The sequence below is a fragment of the Engraulis encrasicolus genome, chromosome 16 (assembly GCF_034702125.1).
Source record: "Engraulis encrasicolus isolate BLACKSEA-1 chromosome 16, IST_EnEncr_1.0, whole genome shotgun sequence".
In the NCBI taxonomy this organism is placed as follows: Eukaryota; Metazoa; Chordata; class Actinopteri; order Clupeiformes; family Engraulidae; genus Engraulis; species Engraulis encrasicolus.
In genome coordinates, this window is record NC_085872.1 from 42632351 (window position 1) to 42656917 (window position 24567).

The window sequence follows — 24567 nt, forward strand, 5'->3', positions numbered from 1 at the left end:
TTGCCTTGTGGAGCTAAACAGGAGCAAGAGTCAAGTGGGTTACGTTTGAAGCCAAAACCCCATTCATCTCATCATACTCAGTCATCTGAACGATGAACTATGACATTATAGCTGGCATGAAGCATCTGTCAGGATTAGTGGTGAGATTAGGATGCAGATATACTGTGTAAGGCATCATATACAGCACAATACAAACACTCCTTAAGCTGTTCTGGTGATGCGACCGTCGATGAGAGTAGTCTACATGTCCAGTAATGATGCTGTCCAGGAAGCAAGATGGCTGACCAGAGAAAGCTAGTAACACCATGGTAGTCCTCATGAGGGGGCAGATTCGTTCACTCTGGTCACAGTTGCTGTGAAGCAACGCTGGAACAGGCACTCCGGGTCCGATGAAGCCTGGCTGTCACAGTCCACCTTACAGCTCTGGAAGAGCCTGCGCACGCCTGGAGGCTCGGAAGGCCTTTGGGCTGCAGAGGGTTCTTTAAAAAAAAAGAAAACAATTGACAAAATGGAAACCACAGGGGGAAGTGTTGCATATTTGAGAGACATTTTAATGGCATTCAAGTTCTTAAAGGTGCACTGTGTAGGATGTGGCCAGAATAGGTATTGCAACTACCCTGCTCATTGAACCTGTGCTGCTTATTGCCAAATATGATCTTTTCATGGATATTTACTGAGTAATACACCAATATTTACTCGTATGACCAGAGTACAGCAATTATTGTAGCTAAAAATGGCAATTTCTTGAAATTCAAAATGGCGGACCATGAACATTAACTACTAAAAATATTACACAGTGCACCTTTAAGGGTACACCATGTAATATTTTCAGTAATTTATTTCCAGAATTCATGCTGCCCATTCAGAAACATTACCATTTTCATGAATATTTACCACCACCATCAAATTCTAAGTATTCATTATGACTGGGAACATTGCACTTTTCATACATGAAAAGGGGGATCTTCTCCATGTCCAATATTTCACAGGTGTGTTATAGGTGTGCTACAGGTATGCCACAAGTTCTCTAATTCCATGCATCAAACCAATCAGCATGCCATCTGCCATTTCAGTTGAAGACCCTGGCACATTCAATTTCTTTCCCAAGTTATACATTTAAGTCAGTGATATTGATCAAGGTCCTGTACAAGGCTGTGTGGAGGAGAACCAGTGTCTACCACAGACCTGGAGTCACTCCAAACAAGAGGTGCAGAGTTATTTTCATTCAATGCATTCAGTAAATTCAGTATGCCAATAACAAGTGTACTCTCCAGAGAATGCAGCATGGTTCTGTGCCATATGGTATGTACACTGTGTGTTATTTTGCCTAAGAAATGCTCACCTTGAGTGATGGGAGCACGCTCAGGTTCCTTTCATTAAATTTGAATACTTCACAGTGTCACAATTCATATCATTGTGCACACTGCACACTCTAACAATCTAATAATCAAACTAATAAAGACCTTGGAAAAACGTATCTAGATACTTCAACAATGGTCAAGCTAATAAGACCTAATTAATGACTGACAGCTTAACATGTGTTTTGTGTTGTTCATGTTCAGATAGGCCTATCTAAATGTTCATTATATGAAATAGAGCTCTACGGTATGTCTGCATTGTTATGTGCACAACCACAGCCTACATTTGAATGGATGGCTTTTGTACTGTGACAACCGCCAAGCTGCTGGATAAGAGAAGGTTCTGTTACAGTTTCATCTCTTTAGTTTATCCACCACAGATTCAATCATGTACATATCCATTTGGGCAAAAAAAAATTGTCAGGCTATTAAGTGGAAAGCAGGCCTATCGTTTACAACTAAATGACTTTACCTCTACACTAATGGCCCTTCTAATGACAGATTGGCATGTGGCTTGATTGTGACACAGATATGGCATAATATTTAGCCAGCATTCCCTTTGCATCTTTGGATACCCTTTGACATGAGAAAAACCTTAACAGGAGTGTCTATGTATAATTGGTGTCACATATCAGAGATCTGTCTGATGATCTCTCAGAAGTCCATCACGGAAAACACTTCCGTGACCAAGGCCACGAAATTTTGACAAAATTTGTGAAACTGACACAGATTCCATGCACCAAAGATCCATGTCCATTCCACAGAATTCTGAGAAATCAAGTCAGTTATGGAAAGGTTGATGTCTTTAGGTTGAGATTTGAAATCCCCATAATCACAAGTTTGGTTCGCATCAAACCACTTGGCATCAAAGCTATGCATTGTTATTTTTTAACAAATGTCAAAAAGGTCTAAATAAGGCCACAGTCTATCCATTTTAGACCTTGTGTCAGGCCCTACCGTGGCTAAATGGTAGGGCACTCGTTTGCTACTTGGCCAACCCGGGTTCGATTCCCAGCCCCTTTGCCAGCCCTTCCCCGTCTCTCTCTCCCAACTCACTTCCTGTCTCTGCTTCACTGTCCTGTCATATAAAACATCAACAAAGGCTTGTAAAGCCAACAAAAAAGACCTTGTGTCAAATGCACAAAGGGGCATTTTCAAATTTCAAAAATGTCAAAATCAAGCTTCAGCAACCTTGAGCCACAGCATTCACTTGTCCACATTCACAAAACACAATTTAAAGAGTGCAACCTTCAAATGCCTACTATAGGCTGAACAAAAAAAAATCCACCAATCTACCAATACCCAGTGACGTGCACAGACATTAAGGGGGCAGGTGTTGGAGGTGGGGGTGGAGAAGGTATTATATTGAGGCATTGCAGTCACATGCTTTAGATGTCGGGCAAAGGGACGAGGTGGTGCTGATGCACTTGCTCCTTTGCCCGACAGCACAAAAAAATACCTTTTTGAAAATTCATGTCTTGGAAGTTTTTTTTTATCACAATGTACTTGTTATCTGTGCACGCCTGTGATTATACCACACACTTGAGGGTGCTTGAGTGAGAGCCCAACTGAGAAACTCCAACTCCCATTGTCAATGTGACATAGCACTCCACAGCACACAAGTGTTCACTGCACACAACGAAATTGCATTTATGCCTCATCTGTGCAAGGGGGCAGCCCCCAATGGTGATGAACTTACCTAGTGCTCTAAGTGACAAGCCACTGTCAGGATGTGTGGGTTTAGTGACGATGAAGAGGTAGCAGAGGACACATACTGTTACAAGAAAGGCCAGCAGAACAACTGCAGCTATGGACAATCCCACAAGTGCGCCAACACTGTCCGAGAGAGAGTGAGACATGGTGGTGAATGAGAGAGAGGGAGGTGGGTGGGATGAAATATTACAAGTTGCAATGCCTATGTAATAGGCTACAATGTATTTGAGACAACAAACATCAAACGGATTTTGTCATGACGGAAATAATCTGTTGGTTTTGGTAGCATATGACAACTGATTAATATTGCTCAAATATCACACAATGTCAACTTGAAATCAAAACATTAGGTTGAGATTAAGAGCTGTTTGAACTATACCAAAAGTACAAATCTATGAACTAATACGGTATCTGCCCATCACCAAAATAAAAAAAGACCGTGAAAATATTACCTCAGCCACCACATGTAGCCATATTCATAAGGGAAAAAGCTGTTAGGGTCATCACAGCAGTACTTCATGTCGATGAATCCACAACAGAAGGTAGCCCGAGCGTCATTTTCTGGTTTAGGACAAGAGAAGCCGTTCACAAATGCATTGCTTGCGTTGTAGTAGCTCGAACATACAGCGGTCATCATCGTGATCTGCAGGGTACCGACCCCTGCCCTTATTCCAGGTTTAAAAACACGAGACAGCTGCCCAAATTCCTTGAAAACTATTTGATGGTGTATGCCACACACTAGAGGTCCGCGACGTATTTTCCACACCATAAGATAGGATCATCACAAAACTTTCAGTCGGAGCAGCTTCCACATCACATCGCCTCGTGTTGCCTGCCACGCGCATCTGTTCTCCCCCGCCCACTTACGACGCACCACATCTGGTATGCTGGGAGGAGAGGACCATTGAACAAAATCAATGTAGCGCAGTGCGAACACCTGTAATATTTCACACATATCACAAAACTGGCAAGGATAACGTCTTCAGCAGTGTTAAACGAGCACTACCAGTGCTAAATACACTTAGGCTACATCTAAATGATCTATTTTGGATAGGGCATAGACTACTCATGCGCATACATAGGCCTATACATAGTTACACATGAATGATGCACTATAGCTAATATTAAGCCAATAGGCCTATCAATACCTTGTAAAGATTTGCTAGATGGTGTCTCTTAGGCTAATTGTTTTTTTGTTTTTTTTGTGAATTTCAATCAATTCAGCAAAGTAGGGCTAATTTAGTAAGAATTTTCTGGTGCTGATTTAAAGTCTCTGGAGGATTGTCATTACCATTCCTCAAGCTTTGTAGACATACTCACAACTAAGAATCTTTTACAACACATGCATGCATTGTTCATATAGGCTATGCAAATGGCTGGTAAGCACATTTGATAAGGACACACTTGATGAGAGTGGGATACCTGTAAGTGATCTGTGAACGCTGTGATCAGGATGCATGAAGTTTTATTACATATAGCCTAATGCATGTTTTGTCTGGAGGTTCTGACTTTTGTATGCTGTGTATGTGCATCCATATTTCCACCAGATTCCCAATGGTTTAATGGGTCAAAGGTGAAGAATACGTACACTCCCCCGGCAAAATTTCAAACCAAACAATACATAATATAGGCCTACTATTTCATGGTTGTCGTCCACATGGCAGTGACTCATACTTCCTCTGTAATGTCGGTTTTATGAAGTAAGTGGCTCTGGGGCACTTGTCGCGATGGCAACTCCATTTCAGAAGTCCATATAACACTGCCTTTGTCTTGTCTATCCTTGTATTTTCTTTCCTTTCCTTTTCCTTGTATTTTCCTGTACTTTTATGTGTTTTGTTTTTGTTGATGTTGTCCTTTTATGTATTTCTGTACTGCTGCAACCCGCCTGTCTCCGAGACAAATTTCTCCCTGATGGAGACTAATAAAGTGACCTAACCTAACCTAACCCAACCTAACCTAAAGATGTGGTTGGAGGCGAGGTGGAGCGGACTGAATTATGGGTCTCAAATGCTGCTGCAAAAACGATACAATCCAGAGCATTGATCTGTTCTCACTCCTGACCCCCTAACTCCTAAATGTGATGGTTCTAAATCTCTGATTCTGTCAGTGTCCGTGTGAGTTGCTGTTAACGTGCATGCAGGGCCGGATTAACGCACAGGCTAGGTATGGCTGCAGCCTAGGGGCCCCCACCTGCCAGGGGGCCCCTGATTGGCCAACAGTGAAAAATTGCACAATTGTGACAAGAAGCAATATTGAATAATGTATCTGTTGTGCTCAGTACAATTGGTAGACATGTTATACTCAATTCCTAGCTCGTAATTATGACACTGCCCATGTAAATCTGAAGCAAAATTTGCCTTCTGAGGGGGCCCACAGCATCCGGTAGCTAGGGGCCCCAGTCTATCCCCAGAGAGAGTAGAGAGAGAGAGGTTCCATTGACCCATTGTTTCCGGGTTCTATTATTGCAAGGGGGAGGGGGGGGGTGTAAATCCCCCTTTAGGCAGACCTAGGCAGACCTAAGGACTGTTCTATTCAATGCTGGGAGTATTATGACACACTCCTTTAGGCAGACCGGAACCTGGTCATGTTAGGTGCCCATAGCAACCTATTACATCTCTATATACTTAAAGAATCTCTGCTATCCCTGTGCACTTGTGCGCTCCACCAGTTTGCTCTGCATCTGCGGAGGTGCATCATTGCAGGGAGAGCTGTCCCACCCTTCTGATTGCTTCAATCAGCACCCAATTGGTTTCTATCAACTGTCATGCCCTCAAGTAGTCAAACTCACTCTGCTCTGTAAATATGAACAACAAGATGAGGCATATGCTATGCAATATTACTGTAGTGATATGAAAACGGGCCAAAAATGAATAATGCATTAGTTATTTTACTTGACCTTTACAGAGTATATAATGGAGCTGACATTCAGGAATTTCATTCTAGTATAAGATATGTTTAGTTTATTGTAAAGATACTGTTAATGATTATGTCATGCAATGGCTCTGTGTCCTCAGAAGCATAGCATTATGGTGAGATTACAAATCCACAGCAGTGGTTCCATGGTTCCACGGCCAAATGCGCCATCAATGAAAATGCCTTCGTAATATAGCCTACAATAAGTAGCTACAGTCCTCCTCCTCTTATTCTTTTGTAAACCGTCTGTGGCGACATGTGAATGCATCATCTTTTTTTTTTGCTATGTCAAAAGTTTATAAGAAAGATGAAGTATCAAAACAATTGCCAGTGCCATTCCAACCATTTTGAATGGAACTGATCCTAAACTGATGGCACACTGATTACCTCAGTAGCCTGCTCTTTGTCGATTTTATCATTCTTCAGAGCGCAACAGAGCATCATATGAGCAGCTGTTCATCCAGGCACAGTCAAGATGTCCTGGGTGCTCTGGGAAAAAATGCCAGAAACCTATCTAAAGAAAGATAGACTGGTGTGGATCAATGCTAAGATGAACTTTGCTGATGTCCATGCTTTCAGGCAACCCATTTTTTCAAATAGATAAGCTACGTACAATCACAACTACATCTATATCAGAGATAGTGGTGTTAGATAAAATTGAGAGTTGGTTTCTTTTAGCTCTTCACTCTCCAGAGACTACAACGTGAAATTAGAAAAAGGAGTTAAAATATCAAATCTAGATGACAATGCTTGAATCACTCATGATTGACAATCCTCCACCCCTATACCCTCTCAAGATCGCGGCAGTCCTCTTCCAAGGGCGAGCTGGTCATCAACCGCAGAATCGAAGCCATTTTTTTCCTTCTATTTTTGATGATACTAGATTGGTATCCATTATACACAACTCAACCATTAACTGCAATTTTATAAAACACTGACCAGAGATATACTAATCTTGAACAAAGAGAAGACACCGGAGCAGCACAGATGGAATGCTTTTCTTCTTAATTCAAGTGCACAACATGTTAGGGACTAACGTTTCGATGGGAAGCCATCTTCATCACAGTCCATGAGTACTGAACAGAGAGGAACCCAGTTATCTGGTATCCCCAAAGGTTTTTTCTTTGTAAATAGTTTTTGTATGGTGTGGATATAATGAGTAACCGATGAGATGGACCAATCGCCTATTGCCACGCCGCATAGGCCTACACCTGTCAAATCAGGGCATACCAGATAACTTGATCAACGGTGCAATTTGGAAGACAGGCTTTAATATTTCAACAAAACCAGTATCCTGAACAGCCCCTTCTCTGCCACTCCACTAATGCCAAACCACATGGCCAAGCAGCAGTCACTAGTGCATATTACAGGATTAGGGGTCACATGTGTTTGGGGTACATGTCTGTAATTGTAAACAGCTGTCTCACAATAATGTACAGACTAAAGACTGTAATGCAAATGAAAACAACAACAATGATTTTAAGGTTTATTGTAAGCCTACATAGTAAATGACATCAAAAGTGTTGTGCATTTTACTCTTTTGAAAATATGTTTCGGGCTTTTTCTGCCTTCATTTTTGTGATGGAATAGTTGCGAGAGACAGGAAACCAGTGGGGAGAGAGAGATGGGGGAGGTCCGGCAAAGGCCGAAATCAAACCCGGGTCACCGACGTAGCAATCGAGTACTCAGGCAATTGAGTCATGGCTGTGCCGTGCACTTTACTGTTAAGGTAGCACTCTGGTCTGAATAACTAAGAGAAAACACACACACCCATCTATGTACTGGTTGCTGGACTAAGTAAAGTACACTAGAAATAAAAATATGTGTCCCGAAGTTTACTTACCTCTGAGACAACTTTCAGCACCACGGATAGCTCCCCAGATTCTGTCCAGACAACCAAACTGAATGTTTTTGAAAAGTGTTGCTTCACATGGCAGAGCACAAATAATCATGAGAGTAAACCATGACATGAAAGCAGTTAAGCCAAATGTTTAGTTTAAAATGTTGAAAGAAATCAAAGAGAAATTTGTCTTGCAGTCGGAGAAATGCCTCCCGAGACGGGGCAAAAAGCCATTCATTCAAAAAGGCTATTTGGTTTGCTAATGAGTGGCAAAGTCATAACAAAGAATTTATTGACTCTAGGGTATTTAATTGGCTTTGCAAAACTATGAAAATATGATTAGTTTCTGCCCCTGGGTAAATAACTCCTTGTCTAACTGCATTTACAAAATAAAAAACCTTCTGAACATTAGAAGCCTAAGTATGAACTACAGAGTCAATTTTTGTATTGCACTATTCAAAGTAATCCATAACAACAATGTAACTCAGTAGCACTGTCTGGTTCTATAGGGGTAAGACAGCCGAGGGATATTCACAAAAGAGCTCTTACTTTTGCCATAATTGCATTGAAGTATTTCATTCATCTCGCCTGCTTTGCAGCCTCCCCCTCAGTTTGAGATGGAGACCCCCCCCCCTCGCCTACCTCGCCCCCCGTCATATCTCAGCACCTCTCACTTCTCTCACACTATCTTTTGTCCAGACAAAGCCAGACAGTATGCTGAGCCCAGACAACAGCAGACAGAGCCTCCTAGATCATAGTGATCATATGACAAGATAAAGAATGGTGTGCTTCTATTGTTGCAATGCTATTGAGCTGTGATAGCCCCAAGATGACAGCAGTCAGTTACACTTTTTCTTATTCTTCATTTTTTTCTTTTTTAAAATATAGTAAGTCATGTGAAGTTGATGACAGACTGACAGCTAATTTCTTTTCAAGTGGCTGCTATAGAATACAGGCCTTTCTCTGCACATTGTCTGAATCCTCTACTGTGAGTGGCAACTAAGACGCTCACAGCCATCAGCATCAGAATCCAGTAGTACCTGTATCGATTGAGAGAGCAGAGGCATGTTGGTGGACTTTTTGGTACATGCTCCAACTAGACACGGTGTCCTTAGATGCTTCTGCATCTCTGGAGCTCAGAGGGGTTAGAGCAGGCATGCCATGGGCAACTTTGATGATAAGGAGGGCCACAGTTTGTCAACTCTTGTGCAGTCGGTTGCCCACCTACTGCCGATAATGTTTGGCAGGAGTAGGATTGTTCACCATAGGCCTACGTACAGTAAAATGGATTGATTCATGTGCAATGGATTGATTCAGTATTTTTTTTAAATAGAGGGTAATGTTTTTAATTACGTTTGATCTACGGGCATAGAATGAGGAGGCGGGCCACATGTGGTCTCCAGTCCGGGCCTCCAGTTGCCCATCCCTGGGTTGGAGACACATATCATATTATCATATTTCACTTAGCTGACGCTTTCATTTTGTTCAAAGCAACTTACAACTATTATTTTTCAGGGTATTGGTTACAGTCCCTGGAGCAATGTGGGGTTAGGTGCCTTGCTCAAGGGCACTTCAGCCATGGATGGAGATGTAGGGAGAGGTCAGGGGGGATTCGAACCGGCAACCCCTAGATTGAAAGACCAACTCTCTAACCGCTAGGCCACGGCTGCCCACATGCCATGGCAGCCAATGCAGCAGCAAAAGATCTGTTGAGTCTTTGAAATAATGAGCTTTTCCTGCCTCGCACTCATGATTAAGCCCATTTCATTTCAACCTCTCTCAGAAAATGAAATTAGAACCCAACATATACGGCTTAGGGTGACAGGCTCAAGCCATTAAGGAGAGAACGCAAGAGCTCATTCCAGTAGGTGGCACGAGTATTCATTTACGATATATGCCCCCCAACAGCTGAATGCTGCGTAATTAAAGTTATTTAATTCTCGCTGGATTCGCCCGGTCTTCGTTTGATGTGGCAAATAGGATGAGGGAAATGCTTGTGGGAGCATAATAGACGAGCTGAAAGTAATTATGTTCTGTCAGACTAAAAGAGAAACCAATCAGTTTGCTTGTCACTCCAAGTCTGTACCAGATATGATAACTTCTTGTTGACTTGTACTAGTTCATTCATTTATTAGTTTGTTCATTCATTTGTTTGTTGATTAATTAATTAATTAATTCATTCATTCATCTTTTCGCATGATGAATGATGAAGTGGGTAGCAAGAATTATGATTAGTCCTACTGTAATTTGATTGATAGTTCAAAAAGCTCAAGGGTACTGAGCATGCTGCATTTATAATTGTCATTGACTTGCACGGTATCCGAGAACTGACTTGACATGTCAAAATCTTTCATCTAGGGGGCGCTGTGGCGCAGTGCGCTAAGCCCCCCACATTTGGGCTTGCATGCCCACGGGGACCCCGGTTCGAGTCCGGCCGGGGTCATTTCCCAATCCCAACCCGTCTCTCTGTCCCACTCACTTCCTGTCACCATCTCAGACTGTCCTATCAAAGTAAAGGCATGAAAGCCCCTAAAAATATATTGGGAAAAAAATTACAAAAAATCTTTCATCTAATATTGATGCATTCCTGTTATGCATTGCTATGAAATTCAGATGATGCCCTTCAGCACCACATCAACATGGTGCAATACACCATTTCAACAAAATCCACATAGTGCAGAGCTCTCAAGATTGTATTTTCCACATGTGGCGAAATTGCACTTCCCACCTCCCACTTCCCACCTCCCACTTCCCATGTACTACTGTACATACCATGTATGGCAGCTAGCTTATTGCATTTTTCCAATATGTGACTTTGTCTAATCTCCTGCCTGTGACTTCACACAATACATATCCTGCCTGAACAACACATACATGCACTTATACAGTAAATATTCAAATATCTGCTACGCATAATATTGTAAGAGTCTTTGGCAAAATGTTCAAAAAGCAACAGGTCCTGTAGTATTGTTTTTTTAGTCCAACAAAAACTTTAGGGGTGTACTTAAGTGTATGTCTTAGGTCTAATTCAGGTGGAATACCTCCCACAGACCAGATTATATTCCCAAAGTGTCTCAGGTCACATATGGGAGTAGCTCACCTGGTGTACTGTATGTGCGTGTGCCTTTGTCTTTGTCGGTAGTAAGTACAGAAGGCAAGTAGTCATAGATATGTGCATCATGATTATCCTCCCTTGGGTATAAAATAAGTCCCTGCTCTAAAATCATATCTCACTTCAGAAGGTCAAACTCAAGATGATCACATCTAGCTCAGCTGAACATGTTTCATGCTCTATTATTACTTTCCAATTTCATCATTTCCCATGTCAATTCACAATACAATTCTCCCACACACATGTACGGTAGCCTATATATCAGGCATAGGAGAAGGAAGCCAACCAATGCACTCAATGCACCCTCTCTGGGCTTCAGAGGTTTGACCGTATCTGGCCCAAATAAACTCCACTTCCACAACAGGTGTCACAACAGCACAACAACCCTATAAATGATCATGATCATCTTTGATTGTTCATTCACCGTGGTCCTAGAGGTCCTAGTAGTAGTATGAAGATGTCTTTTTCATATAGCTTCATGGTGTGGACCAATCTCCTGTCCAATTGTCCAGCGATTCTTAATCCATCTTGAGATCCCCTTCATGGAGTGCTCTCCTAATAGGATCGCTGGTATTAACCTCAGGGACAACATCGCCAGCTGTCCAGGAGCCCCCTATTGGCCAGCCTGCAGAACAGGGAGGGGGTTGTTGGTGAGCCAGGGAGCGAGGGCGTGGAGTGGGTAGAGGCAACTAGAGCATGATCGAGAGCAGGCGCTTAACTGTGTGTGCCTGGAAAGTGTAGTGGGATACTTCAGTCTGGGACAGAAGGACAGCAAACACAGTGGCGGAAAAAAAGTGCTCTCACACCGAACGGGACTTTTAATTTCCTCCCTCCACACCCCTTACAACACCCTTTGTCTTTGTAGCCCCTATCCCCGCCCCCCTCCCTCTGTCTGTCTTGTCTGTATCCCTGTGACCAAACCCCTGCTCCCCCCACGCCTGACCTTTCGCTCCCCTTTCTGCCGGCTGCGTTGGGCTCTGCAGCGGCGTGTATATGGGTGATTGAGTTGAGTGGGCAGTGGGAGCGTGGACCTGTCGTCATGGCGTTGGGTGCAGTGTGGGGTCGGGTGAAGAATGTGTGCCAACAGAACGGGCTCCTCATCCTCTCCGTGCTGGCGGTGGTCATTGGGTGCCTACTGGGATTCTTCCTGCGCTCCAAGCACCTGTCTGCCCAGGTCAGTTTGCAATAACACGCACGCACGCACGCAAGCACGCACGCACGCACGCACGCACGCACGCACGCACGCACGCACGCACGCACACTCTTTATTCTGCAAACCTCTTTTTGTGACATTACTCCCTTAGTGGAAAAAGCATGGGTGCGGAGGAGGTTTCAGTTATGCAGTTTCAGACATATTGATATGGCTGTTTGAAAGCTTTTCAAATTGGCTTCATTTCACATATAAAATATATGCCTCTGGAAATGTGAGCAGAGTTTGTAATTTCAAGTCATTCAGTCATTTCCTACAGTGGAAGGTCAAACACATGAATGTTTAAAATCTTCTGCACTGGACACAAAGGTGCTCATTCAGCTTAGGTGCACCCGGCAGATTGCTGACCATATTGTGGCCTCTTACAATAGCCCTGCCAGTCTCGCCGGCTGGTGCTTTCATTTACATGACAGTTCCGGCATATATTTAGCGATCCTTTTGGAAAATCCACCCCAAGGTCGTAATCTATGAACCGCAGAAGATAAATTGGTTTTCCTGCCATTTTTGGACTGTGCCTTCTAATGGGTTCTTCTCTGAATTGCCCATGCTAATAATGGCCACACATTTAAAATTCTAATAATTAGGTTCCACTCACTCAGGAGATGAAGTTTTGTTGAAACCTCATGTTGATTTCTTTTGGCAAACTAGTTTTCCTCCTCACTGTGTAGTTTTGCTGTTAAATTTTAACATAGAACACCTGTTATCCATCCTAATACAACTGCTTACATATGTATCACATAGCCACCCAATGGCCTCGGTAACTGTAAAAATGGTCCCCCCATTGCATGCTACACAGGGAAGCCGACAGGACAGGGGTGGGGGGACAATTTGTCCCGAGCCCAGGTAGAGAGGGGACCTAGAATGGGATCCTCATTACTTTGTATGTATTGGGTTTGGGGCCCTTTCAGATGTCTTTGTCCTGGGCCCAGCCTGAGCTGTCAGCAGCCCTGATGCTACACATTGAATAAACAGGCAGTGGTGGCTTTGACAGCTCAGTATGGTAATACTAACATTGTTTAAAAACATGGCATTAGTAGCTACTTCATCCTGATTTAGACCATGGGCTATAGTGAGCATTTGGGACCACTGTAAGACTGCTGTTGACCAAAGTGAGATCAGTGACAGACCGCAGCGATGGAGTATTAACTGCACTGTATTGTACCTGCACAGCCATTTAGCAGCTCGCTTCAACTTGAGGTGAGGAACATGTGACAGTTCAGTTCAATTCAGTTCAGAAGCTTTGTTTGTCACAGCATGGGCAATTGCTGTGCAGTAGTAGTACACCTCACACACACCCACGCGCATACTTCATACATAAAAACATTAAAAACACAAGAAACACATGAAAGGTTTAGGAATAATGAAAGAATAATAAAAGCATGGTGGACAGGAGGGTGAGGCTTTGGAGTGGCAGCTGCCGTAAGTTGTAGCTTTCGCATGCCACAGGTCAAAGGTCACCATATGGAGTAAGTATTTAGGGGAAACATTGGAGAGCAATCACTTTTCCCTCAGAGAAAATTGAATTACAATGTTATGTCACCAGATATTGTACAGCTGTGGCTACTAAGAAATGGTGCTGGCCATTTTTTAGCCATGGCACACAGAGCACGCAGGATATTGATGATGATGATGATGATGGTGATGATGGTGATGTGATGGTGATGAAGATGATGACGACGATGATGACTGTGAGGAAGGCAGTTATACCCACATATAGGGCTTCATAATCTGTCACCTCTTAGACATAAAAATAATTTAGTTTGAAGAATGAAATGACAATATTATCCGTACTTATAAACTCCATTGCACTTGTGCAAGCTTAATGACAAAAAAAAAGTCTTTGCATATTTAAACACAGATATACTTTGTTGTGCTCTTACTAGAGGTAAAGTCTTCATATCATGACACTAGAGAATTAAATCTGGCATGCAGCACTGGAATGGCAACAAAAAAGGCCTAAGCATTTCGCCCACCCCCTCTTAATTGTGATCCAGTCTTTAAGGAAAACAAAAGGAAAAACAAAAAAAACAAATCGTCGACCCCTGAGGACTGTCGGGGCCAGTGGTAAATGCCCTATATGCCAGATTACCAGTATGCCAGGCTATCCAGGTATGCATTCATTGTATGTCAGTGAAAACATCTACAGACTCTACACACCTCGCTGTACAGCTTACAGTAGGTGTTTTATTGCTACTACAGACTGGAGGGCGATGGGCATGTGCAAACACGCACACCCGCACCCACACAGGATGTGGTGTGGCGAGGTGCCAGGTGCCTGCCGCCGTCCTTAGGCTATGTTATGTGGGTCAGTAACGTGTTCCCGGTGCCACCTCCGTGCACGAGCAGCGGCCAGCCTCCTCAGTCACCGCTCTGACGGTGATCTGAACCGGCAGGTCTACATGTAAGCTCCATGCCTTTGCCTTTCCCGCCATACTGCCGCGAGTTAAAGCTCTTTAGAGGCCTAAGTATGAGCCTTACCTTCCTCCTGCTCCTCTTAAATGCAATATTTTTTCCTGACCATCAGCAACTGATCTAAAATGGATGCTGTCTTTCTTTGACGCGTCACTGTTTTGCTCTCTCTGCTACCTCTAAGATTTTACTGCACTGTCATCTTTCTGCTTCCAAAAGCTGTGCGCCAAACCTAATCCTGCACGGTCTCCCATTACTCCTCCCACGATTGCGACAAATGTGCCACAATTACACCTCAGTTTTCAGGAGACCCTGGAAAGGTTAAAATAAATGGCTGTGATCCATTTTGTTCAGAAAGGTCATCTCTGCATACTCCTGCAGGCACAGTATTTTACTCTTGAACAGTGGAACGAGACAACAGTCATGAGTTCAGCTTACAATCCACTTGTGTGAATCTGTCTGAATGAATAATAAGTATCCGTATTATACACAAACACTACATACTGTACACATTCAAATCATATTGTAAAAGATCTATAATTCAACCTGGCATTTCTATAGCATGTTTCATCACATGAAATTTACTATGGCCATTATACAGTAATTGTCTGCACACTTGAACGGGTGCTTGAAAGGCTGTCTGTGAGATATCCAATAATACAAATGATGTTAAGGGAACAATATTTGAATAAAATGTGAATATTCATCTAAAATGCATCTAATCAAAAGTCATGCGGTAAAGGACATACATGCAAGTGAGATTTATTTGCTTTAAAGTCTGTGGAGTGGAATACCGTAATATGCAGCTTTATAGATGTATTGGAATGTTGATTATTTTAATGGATTGTCCATTGATCTCAGTTTGAAGATCGTTACTAGGAAATGACATGTACTTTCATCAACAAAGTCTAAACATGACAACATACTGCATAAACGACTTGGGCTGTAGAGTGTTACACATCAGAAACACTTCTATCTGATACTGATCTCACATGTGTTGCTACAGTAGGGGCTACAGTAACTCACTGTAAAAATGTGAAGGTACCACAAAGCACCCTCGGGTGGGAGAGCACAAAGGTTCTCTGGGGAACCTAAAAGTTCTTAAAATAAGCCCATGTATGTACCCAATAAAAAATACCAGCTGCCTCACAATTCCAAGGTGATTTAAATCCTTATCGTAAGCTGTGTGAAGCTTTGAATCACAGCTTTGAGTTCAAACAACACACACAACTCCATACAACTACAGTATCTTGGAATTCTGAGGCAGCTGGCAAACTTAAAAAAATCAAGTTAAACCATGATGTTGCCATTGCAGTGTATATAGGAGAATAACTTAATCATTTAAGTTATCATGACTTATCACTGATATATATTTTTACAGGGGTTCTTCAACATTGGCAATAGAAGGACTCTTCTTAAAAATAATTTAAAAAAATCTTCAATTTACCACTGTGGAGGAAGCCTTAAAACTATCTGAGGAATCCTTTAGAAAACAATGGCTTTCTTTCAAGCACCATCTTCCCCCAGAATGGCAAATAAGGCTTCTTCGAAGAACCTCGTCAGTTTACAGTGCACAGTATGTTTTATCACTACCCTTGGCTTGACACTCATCAGCGCCTCTCTCATCTCTGAATGAGGTCATTCCTTCGCTGCACAGCATGTCTTGAAACTAAAATAGCCATGTTGGAATAAAGGCTATTCCTTATCTTTTTTTTTAATCTGACCAACTTTTTGCCTGCCTTTGATTGCTCGCAGGAGGTGAAGTACTTCCAGTTCCCCGGGGAGCTGCTGATGAGGATGTTGAAGATGCTCATCCTGCCGCTGGTCGTGTCCAGGTAAGCGCCATGGCAACTCAGAGGCTTCCACTCCACTGCTGCTCCCCTCCCAGACCTGTGCACATCACATCACAAGTCAAGTCAAGTCAAGTCAAGTCGGCTTTAGTGTCAATTTCTTTACATGCACTGGTCATACAAAGAATTTGAAATTACATTTCTTACTTCCCCTGCAGACATAGACGTAGACTTTAGGTGTGGACATAGACAATTAGACATAGACAATTAGACATAGACAATTAGACATAGACAGTAAGCATACATTCCACCTAGAGTACCTATACAATAACCATACAGACATAAAAGTGCAAGACACGGCAATAAATGAAAGACACGGTTCTCAACAAGGGACTTGACACTGTGGTGGTGTGTGTGTGTGTGTGTGTGTGTGTGTGTGTGTGTGTGTGTGTGTGTGTGTGTGTGTGTGTGTGTGTGTGTGTGTGTGTGTGTGTGTGGGGGGGGGGTGTTGTATGCAACAATGTGGAAAGGAGCCAGTGTGGTATGGGGGGGGGTGTTATTTAATTGTTTTACTTAGGCCTATTTATCTGTTTTTTAAGTCTTGTCTACCCTGTCTGAATGGCTGTACTGTACTTATACGCACCTTAACCATTTGAATTTCCCATCTGGGATAATGAAGTTAACTTTGACTTTTGACTTTGACTTTGAAGACTGGGCAACAGCAGATATACATATACGTATATTAAAAAGAGGTAGTGTTGTGCATTTCCAGTTATGTCCTCACACTGCCACTGCTACCTCCCTGACCTGTGCACATCACACATCTCCACAGTAATCTACTATGTATGTCAATTAGAGTAGAGTAGAGTAGAGTAGAGTAATTAAGGCAAAAATGTCACACCGTGACAGGTAGTAACGACTCTACTATCCATCTGGTGGTCCTAGGTGACATAGTAATTGGGCCCTCTTGAATTCATTTGTATTTTTTAAGGATATTTATTTATTTATTGAGATGACAGTGGAGGAGAGAAAGAAAGTGAGTGGAGAGAGAAAGACGGGGAAGGATCGGCAAAGACCCGGGCCGGAATCGAACCCGGTTCGCCGGCGTAGCAGTCCAGTGCCCAGCCGCTAGATCCGCGGCTGGGCCTTGAATTCTTCTTTACTGGTACTGTATTTGTGTTTAGCCGGATCACACCGCACTCTCGATTAAAAGGTGCCAAACAGAAACAAAAACTGTGTAAAATTGAAAGAAAAATGTCTGCACACTTAAATCCCCTTTGTGTTCTTTTTAATAGGCCAAGCTTTCGGTCTACTGACCTTCCTCAGGGCTCAGTTCTCATGGTACTGTATTTACCATGACTGGGCTAACTGCTGGTTGCCTTACAGATTTGGTGGGGCCCTAGGCAATTGATAAAACCAGGTCAGAAAGCATTCAATTATGTACCGGTATTTAGTCCCACCTCCAAAATAAAGCAAATGCATTTAACAGTTAGGAAAGTCAAGGCAAGGCAAGTTTATTTGTATAGCGCATTTCATACATAGGTACAACTCAATGCGCTTCACAAAAAAGGCATAAAAACGAACATTAATGGCTCTTTAAGTTCAACTCGATTCTCTTGAACGCCTTGAAACACATACGTATGTGTGTGTTGCAACGCACAGTGCAAAGGCTCTCCAGGGTCACACAGCTTAATGCTGATGGTAATGTCAACATAAGGCTTGCCCCAGACCTGCCTTGCTCATCTGAGCACTCACTCTAAGCGCAGAATAGAATGGAACCAGTTGTCAGGGAATAAACAGCTCCACATGGAGTTGCTCACAGCCACCCACACACACACACACACACACACACACACACACACACACACACACACACACACACACACACACACACACACACACACACACACACACACACACACACACACACACACACACACACACACACAACAAATGTGAGGTGCTCTCTTGGCCATAAGCTACTTAAGCTCACAGCAGCAGCAGAGACTGGATGAGACGTTGATCCTTACACACACACACACACACACACACACACACACACACACACACACACACACACACACACACACACACACACACACACACACACACACACACACACACACACACACACACACACACACCACACACACACACAGCCACCTGTCTCACTACCTCGCTCACACTACTCAACAGCAGGTGCAGGTCAGTGTTTCAGTGTGCCAGGACGGCACATGAGCCGGTGGCAGTTTATAGCAACACACTGACTTTGTTGTGCTAAGCCAGGCCGGCGCCTGCTGCACGTGGAGCTCAGTTCTGTTAATTGCCATTAATCTGTAAATATCCATTCGCGTGCTGTCTAACACGGGATGCAAACAGCAACAACAAAGATAGAACATGTCAAAAAAAGGCAGGACGTCGCCAAGGCACTCTTTTAGGATAAAACCGCTTTATTGTAGAGGCTAGTTCATGTTTGAACTTAATAATTAAAAAAATACTGCCACTGCCAACATGTTTCGGCCCGCTACAGGGCCTTCATCAGGGCACCAGGTGAATGAAGCAGTGTTCACAGTGAGCACCTTCAAACCACCACCAGTTTTACCACTTGAACGCCGCAGCCCTCCAGCCCTCCAGCCCTCTCCCCTTTTCCAACAAAGATACAACGTTTGTGTGAAAGTGTCATGATTATGACTCCAATCATCATCAATAGCATTCCAGGCTTTCAGGCTTTTCAAAGCCAATGGTAGGGCGTTTCCCTGGAAAAGGTGCTATCACAGTCAAGACTTACCATGTTGTATTTGCAGGTCAAGTATGTGTGAACTAGGGCTGTAACGATACACTCTCAGCTTATGATTCGGTTCGTATCACAATTTCTGACCTTCCTGGTTTGATAAACCCAACGATTTTTAAAATTAATTTATTTTCCTTTTAAAAAATACAACTATACATTTAAAAAAAATTATGATGGTCTATAGGTAGAATAGGATACAAGAGGCTAATAATAATTTTGTAAAGTTACAAAATTACAATGATGCCGATTTGAAGCTTGGAAGCACTACCACATCATATAATGCAGTTGCTTTAATAGACCTTTGAAAGGGCATATCACAATACTGCCTTCTTGCACCAGGATACAGTACCGTGACTCTGCGTATCACGATTTCTCGGTTCAACACACTATTGTTACAGTCCTAATGTGGACTACATCTATATTGCCTCCTCTATATGGGAATGACCTCAGTCATGCAGTAAGGTGGCTGTTGAGGTACCTAGCTAGGCAGTTTAACTGAAGTTTCCGTGCCATATTCACCTTGCAGTCAAGATGGTGGTAATTTGGTACAGCGAGCCTCACACGTCACATACAAGAGACACTGGCTCTTCTCACGGGTATGCTCCTGTCACTTCACTCCTCTCCACTCTCTACCATGGTGGGAGATGGATGTGGTAATCAAGACATGCAAGCTTAACTTCCCACGAGAGCTTAGGCCCAAAGCAAGTGCCGTACTCTGCCCCCATTTCTGCACCATCTGCCCACAGTGAAGAACCCTACACCAGATTATGGGCTGGGCTGGCTGAGCACACAGCCACACACAATCAAACGCAGTGCTGCCTGCCTCCTCATCCCCCGCTTGTGTTTGCTGATTTTTAATCAATGAATTATAGCAGAGAAGTGAATGGGGATAGACAAAAATGTGCAGCATTCAAATTATTGCAGCTGTTAACATTGCCCTCATCTGCACAACCACAATGCTTTTTACAAACACCCACACACACATTACACAGATACACACGCACGCACGCACGCATGCACGCACGCACGCACGCACGCACGCACGCACACACACACACACACACACACACACACACACACACACACACACACATAAACTCAAAATTACGTGGATAAAAGGTTTATTTTTTGACTTCAGGCTACATGGGCTTCACCACAATAGCTCTTAGAGAAGAAGTGAATACACCCACATTTGGTTCAGGGTTCAATGTCCAAAGTTATTTGAAAAGAAAACAACTTTTCATCACCGAGGCACTCCAAAAAGTAAAGTAAAAAATGTCTTTATTATTGTGACATGTCCATTAAGGACTTCAAAACTGCCCACGTGTAGGCTAGTGCCAGATGGGCCTTCTTCAGGGCATAGTCAGACTGAGACTGACAAAGTGCCTTGGTGAAGAAAAGTTTTTTTGTTTTCAAATAGCTTTAAAAGCATAACTATTTTTTATTCTTCTCTGAACAACACACGCCTCACTTCTACATCAGAAGCACAGATGAAACCCGTGTTATGCACCCACACTGCTCTTTTTGCATCATCCTTTTAGGATGAGACTGTATGCCTTTGGCCAATGTGTGAATGGACTGCGGAAAACTGGCACTCCAAGTACTTATTCAATTAAAAAAATGTATATACCGGTATATATATAATTTCCCAAGCGGATGTTCACCTGAACTAAATAATAACACAGTAGACTCCATCCAAAGGCAACGTCATGAAACTCTCAGGGCCTTTCAGCTGGATTTTGATATTGTGACATGAGTAGTGGTGTCCTTTTCATTACAATATATTTTTCATTTCATCCAAAGCAACTTACAACAGATGACATAAAGATGCTACAGATACTATAAAGTACAGATGCGGCATAAACATTCAGTGGCGTAATGAGAAAATAAGCACAATATGTTCTACTTGCAATCTGTTGTGCCAATATGCATCACATCTACAGCATGCTCTTCTGACTGCTGTGTTCTTCACCAACAATGAGCATAGCCTACAGTACCGTCGCGTACGTCAGCATGCATTTTGGGTGAAATCTAAAAACATAGTGTATCCTGCTGAGCAAGCCATGTCTGTCTATATTGAACCACCATACTACATAAACTCCTGGCCACATAGCAAGAGAGCCTGGAGTTAAACTTTCTCATCTCAAGGCCGGATTACCCTAATGCTCTTGTCCAGCAGAGGTGCAGTGGAGAATAAGCTCCAGATGGTGCCTCACTCCTGCTCCCTAACACACAGCATACAGTACAGTAGCCTACAGGGTCAGACACCACCATTCATAATCCCCAATCAATGGCCCAACTCATTCCTTTTTGAGGCATATATCTATCTATCTGTCTCTCTCTCTCTCTCTGTGTGTGTGTGTGTGTGTGTGTGTGTGTGTGTGTGTGTGTGTGTGTGTGTGTGTGTGTGTGTGTGTGTGTGTGTGTGTGTGTGTGTGTGTGTGCGTGTGTGTGTGTGTGTGCGCGCGCGCGCCATACTCTTATATGCTTTCAGTTGGCCTTTCCTGTTCAAATTCTTCAGTATGAACAGTAGAATACTAAAATGCTCACATAAGAAAACATGCAGAGAGAGAGACAGACAGAGAGAGAGATGGAGTATATGTTGTGTAGTTTTTGTGTGAGAAAAAGATAAGGAGATAAGGAGTGAAGAAAGTGAGTAAACGTAATCCAAGATCTTGGATTGAGCCACTTGTGCTCTTCTCACACAAGGTTGCAACTTTGATGCACAACTGGAGCACCAAACATCTGCACACTCCTTTTCCCACACAATTCACCATCTGCCTTTTCTACTCAACATTTGATCAGAATTGTATCAAAGCGTTTAGAAAATAATGATGTATAAATCCCCAAAAAAACCAAAATAAAAAAGTAAAATAAAAAGATCCAGAAACATGTGCAGGGGAAATGTGGAGGGGGAGGGGGTTAACAAGAGGAGCTCACTATTTATTTGTTCCTCGCGGAAAATGAGCCAAAGCCAGTGAATCTCAGTGTGAAAGAATAGTAATTATCTCCGCCAAGATGTGTTTAGTTGCGTTGGTTTGTCTGTTTGTTTGTTTGTCTGCCGCCTGTCAGCATAACTCAAAAAGCTAGGATTTGGATGAAACTTTGTGGAGTTGTTGGAAATGACAAAAAGGAACCAGATCCAGGATTTAAAAAAAAGATTTTTCACCATCGCCGGATAGGGCGAATTTTGACATTCAGTAACTCCACAAAAAGGGTGTGTAACATAGTCAAATCTTCTATCAAAGAGTTTCCTTGGCCGAGGTCTGCACTCTCTGCGTGCATTTCTAGTTGATACTATTTTTCTCAAGCAAAAAAACTGTAAACAGGTCAAAATGACCCGAACACCTTACAAAGGTTAAATCATGCTGATCAAAATGTATTTAATAGTCTCCCTCTCCACAGCATTCACTCATTAGCTCATTGCATGGGTTTTTCATCATACTTTTTATGTCTTTCTTTTTTCATAATCTGTCTTGAATTGGTAAATTGCCCTTCAGTGAGTTTTACAGTAAGAATATAGCATGCACAGTTCCCCTAAGGGCACATAACCTTCACTGTGCTTTTGGAACACTGTCTTTCCCTTACTGTCAAGAAACTATACCCTACAAACAGTGAGCCCATACCACAAAAATCAGGTTATTGGTTATGAGTAAACTATTTGTTGTCGTTTACATGCAGTCTGTCGGTTGCATGTGTTCCACTTAAGTGTGTGACACAAAACTGAAATTCAAGGCTTGAGATTGACTACTAGAATGACTGGAATGTCAATAACCCGATAATAACCCTATTATGCTGGATACATGTCTTGAGAAATCAGTTTATTAGCCAAAAACCTTATTCGCAAACGTCACACTGGAAGTTTCCAAACATCCACTAGGGTGCAATTGTGTAATAATTGTCATGAAGAGCCAGTTTATGTCAGAACACTCCTCCCGAGTATATATCGATAGCATTGGCTCTTATTTCACACACAATGAGACACTTTGATGACAGCAACATTCACAGAACTTAAAACTAAACATTCATAGAGAAGAGCTAAACTGAACATTTAATAAGACATTGTCTTTTTGGCAGGTTATCTATGTTGTGCTATTTGTACATACATTGTTTTCAGTGGTTTACAAATGCTGAGGATGATTTGAGAAATGAACTTAAGCAACTGAGAACTGTGAACCAGTTTTTTGCAGTATATAGACACAACCGCTGCATTGAACTAAGTGAAAGTACACACATTCTCACACACACACACACACACACACACACACACACACACACACACACACACACACACACACACACACACACACACACACACACACACACACACACACACACACACACACACACACACACACACACACACACACACACACACACACACACACACACAAATCAAAAACATTGAGTTACTGGTCATGTTCTGAATGAGAGCTCTGTTTGCAGTGGGGGTTGCTGGGCTGACTATTAGTTTATCACACTACAGTGTTTTTACCCTCTATTCTTCGCTGACTTGTAAGATATCTGCATCACGCACTGGTTGGCAACATCTGTGGTGGCTTATGTAATACCTAGAGCTGACTGCACTAGCAGGAGGTTACTCCAGGTGACTGGGGTTGAATCTCGCATTTTATGTAAATCTTCTTCGTTCTTATAGCTTGTTGGCAAAGATCAGATTTTTCAGTCAGTTACAGTGTGGTCTTGTGTAGGTATAAAAGCAAATATCACATTTTTACATATGCCAAAAGTGTAGGAAGCTTTATTTTGTTGTTGTAAACAATATATAATATGCAATATGTACATACATAACATGTAGACACAGGTATATAATAAATAGTCTCATGGTCTTAATACTTTTCTTTTGTACTCACATCAGTTAACATTTTCACTTCACATAGCTCTCACACGCCATGATGCATACAGGGATCTGTAGCCTGTAGAGGCCAGGACAGCCCAATCATCATGATGTATGGCTGGTGTGTAAGCAGAAACTGTTCTGGCTGTTATAATAGAAAAAAAGAATTGAGTTCAAAGGTTTTACTTGTGATTGCCCTCCAGATACTATTGGTATTTAATTCTGCCCTTTACGCAATCTGATATTGCATGTGATCGTGCACAAATTAAGAATTACACACCTTCTCTCTGTCTAAGCTAAAGGCCCCCCCCCTCCTCCTCCTCTTTCTCTCATTAGTCTGATGTCTGGCCTGGCTGCCCTCGACGCCAAGTGCTCCAGCCGCCTCGGCATCATGACCATCTCCTACTACCTGTGGACGACCTTCGTGGCCGTGGTGGTGGGCATCGTCATGGTGTCCATCATCCACCCCGGAGGAGCCGCCCAGAAGGAGGACTCGGAGGACAGCGGCAAGCCCATCATGAGCTCCGCAGACGCCCTGCTTGACCTCATCCGGTAAGACCCCCACAGCCAGCCCGA

General features: G+C 42.8%; 2 protein-coding genes across 3 annotated transcripts in view; one reads left to right on the forward strand and one right to left on the reverse strand.

Annotated features, from left to right (window-relative positions):
- Nucleotides 1-271: 271 nt before the first annotated feature.
- Nucleotides 272-3705, reverse strand: LOC134466605 (protein shisa-like-2A). Its single transcript, XM_063220499.1, has 3 exons — nt 3524-3705; nt 3058-3194; nt 272-479 (listed from the first exon to the last, which is right to left on the reverse strand). The coding sequence occupies exons 1-3, from the start codon at nt 3703-3705 to the stop codon at nt 316-318; spliced, it is 483 nt and encodes a 160-aa protein (XP_063076569.1). The 3' UTR covers nt 272-315.
- Nucleotides 3706-11975: 8270 nt separating this feature from the next.
- slc1a7a (solute carrier family 1 member 7a) overlaps nt 11976-24567 on the forward strand; it is a 32200-nt gene continuing 19608 nt past the window's right edge. For both annotated transcript variants that reach the window (XM_063219684.1, XM_063219685.1), the window contains exons 1-3: nt 11976-12110; nt 16311-16390; nt 24328-24543. In XM_063219684.1, coding sequence (XP_063075754.1) covers nt 11976-12110; nt 16311-16390; nt 24328-24543 — 431 coding nt within the window. The remainder of the gene's footprint in view (nt 12111-16310; nt 16391-24327; nt 24544-24567) is intronic.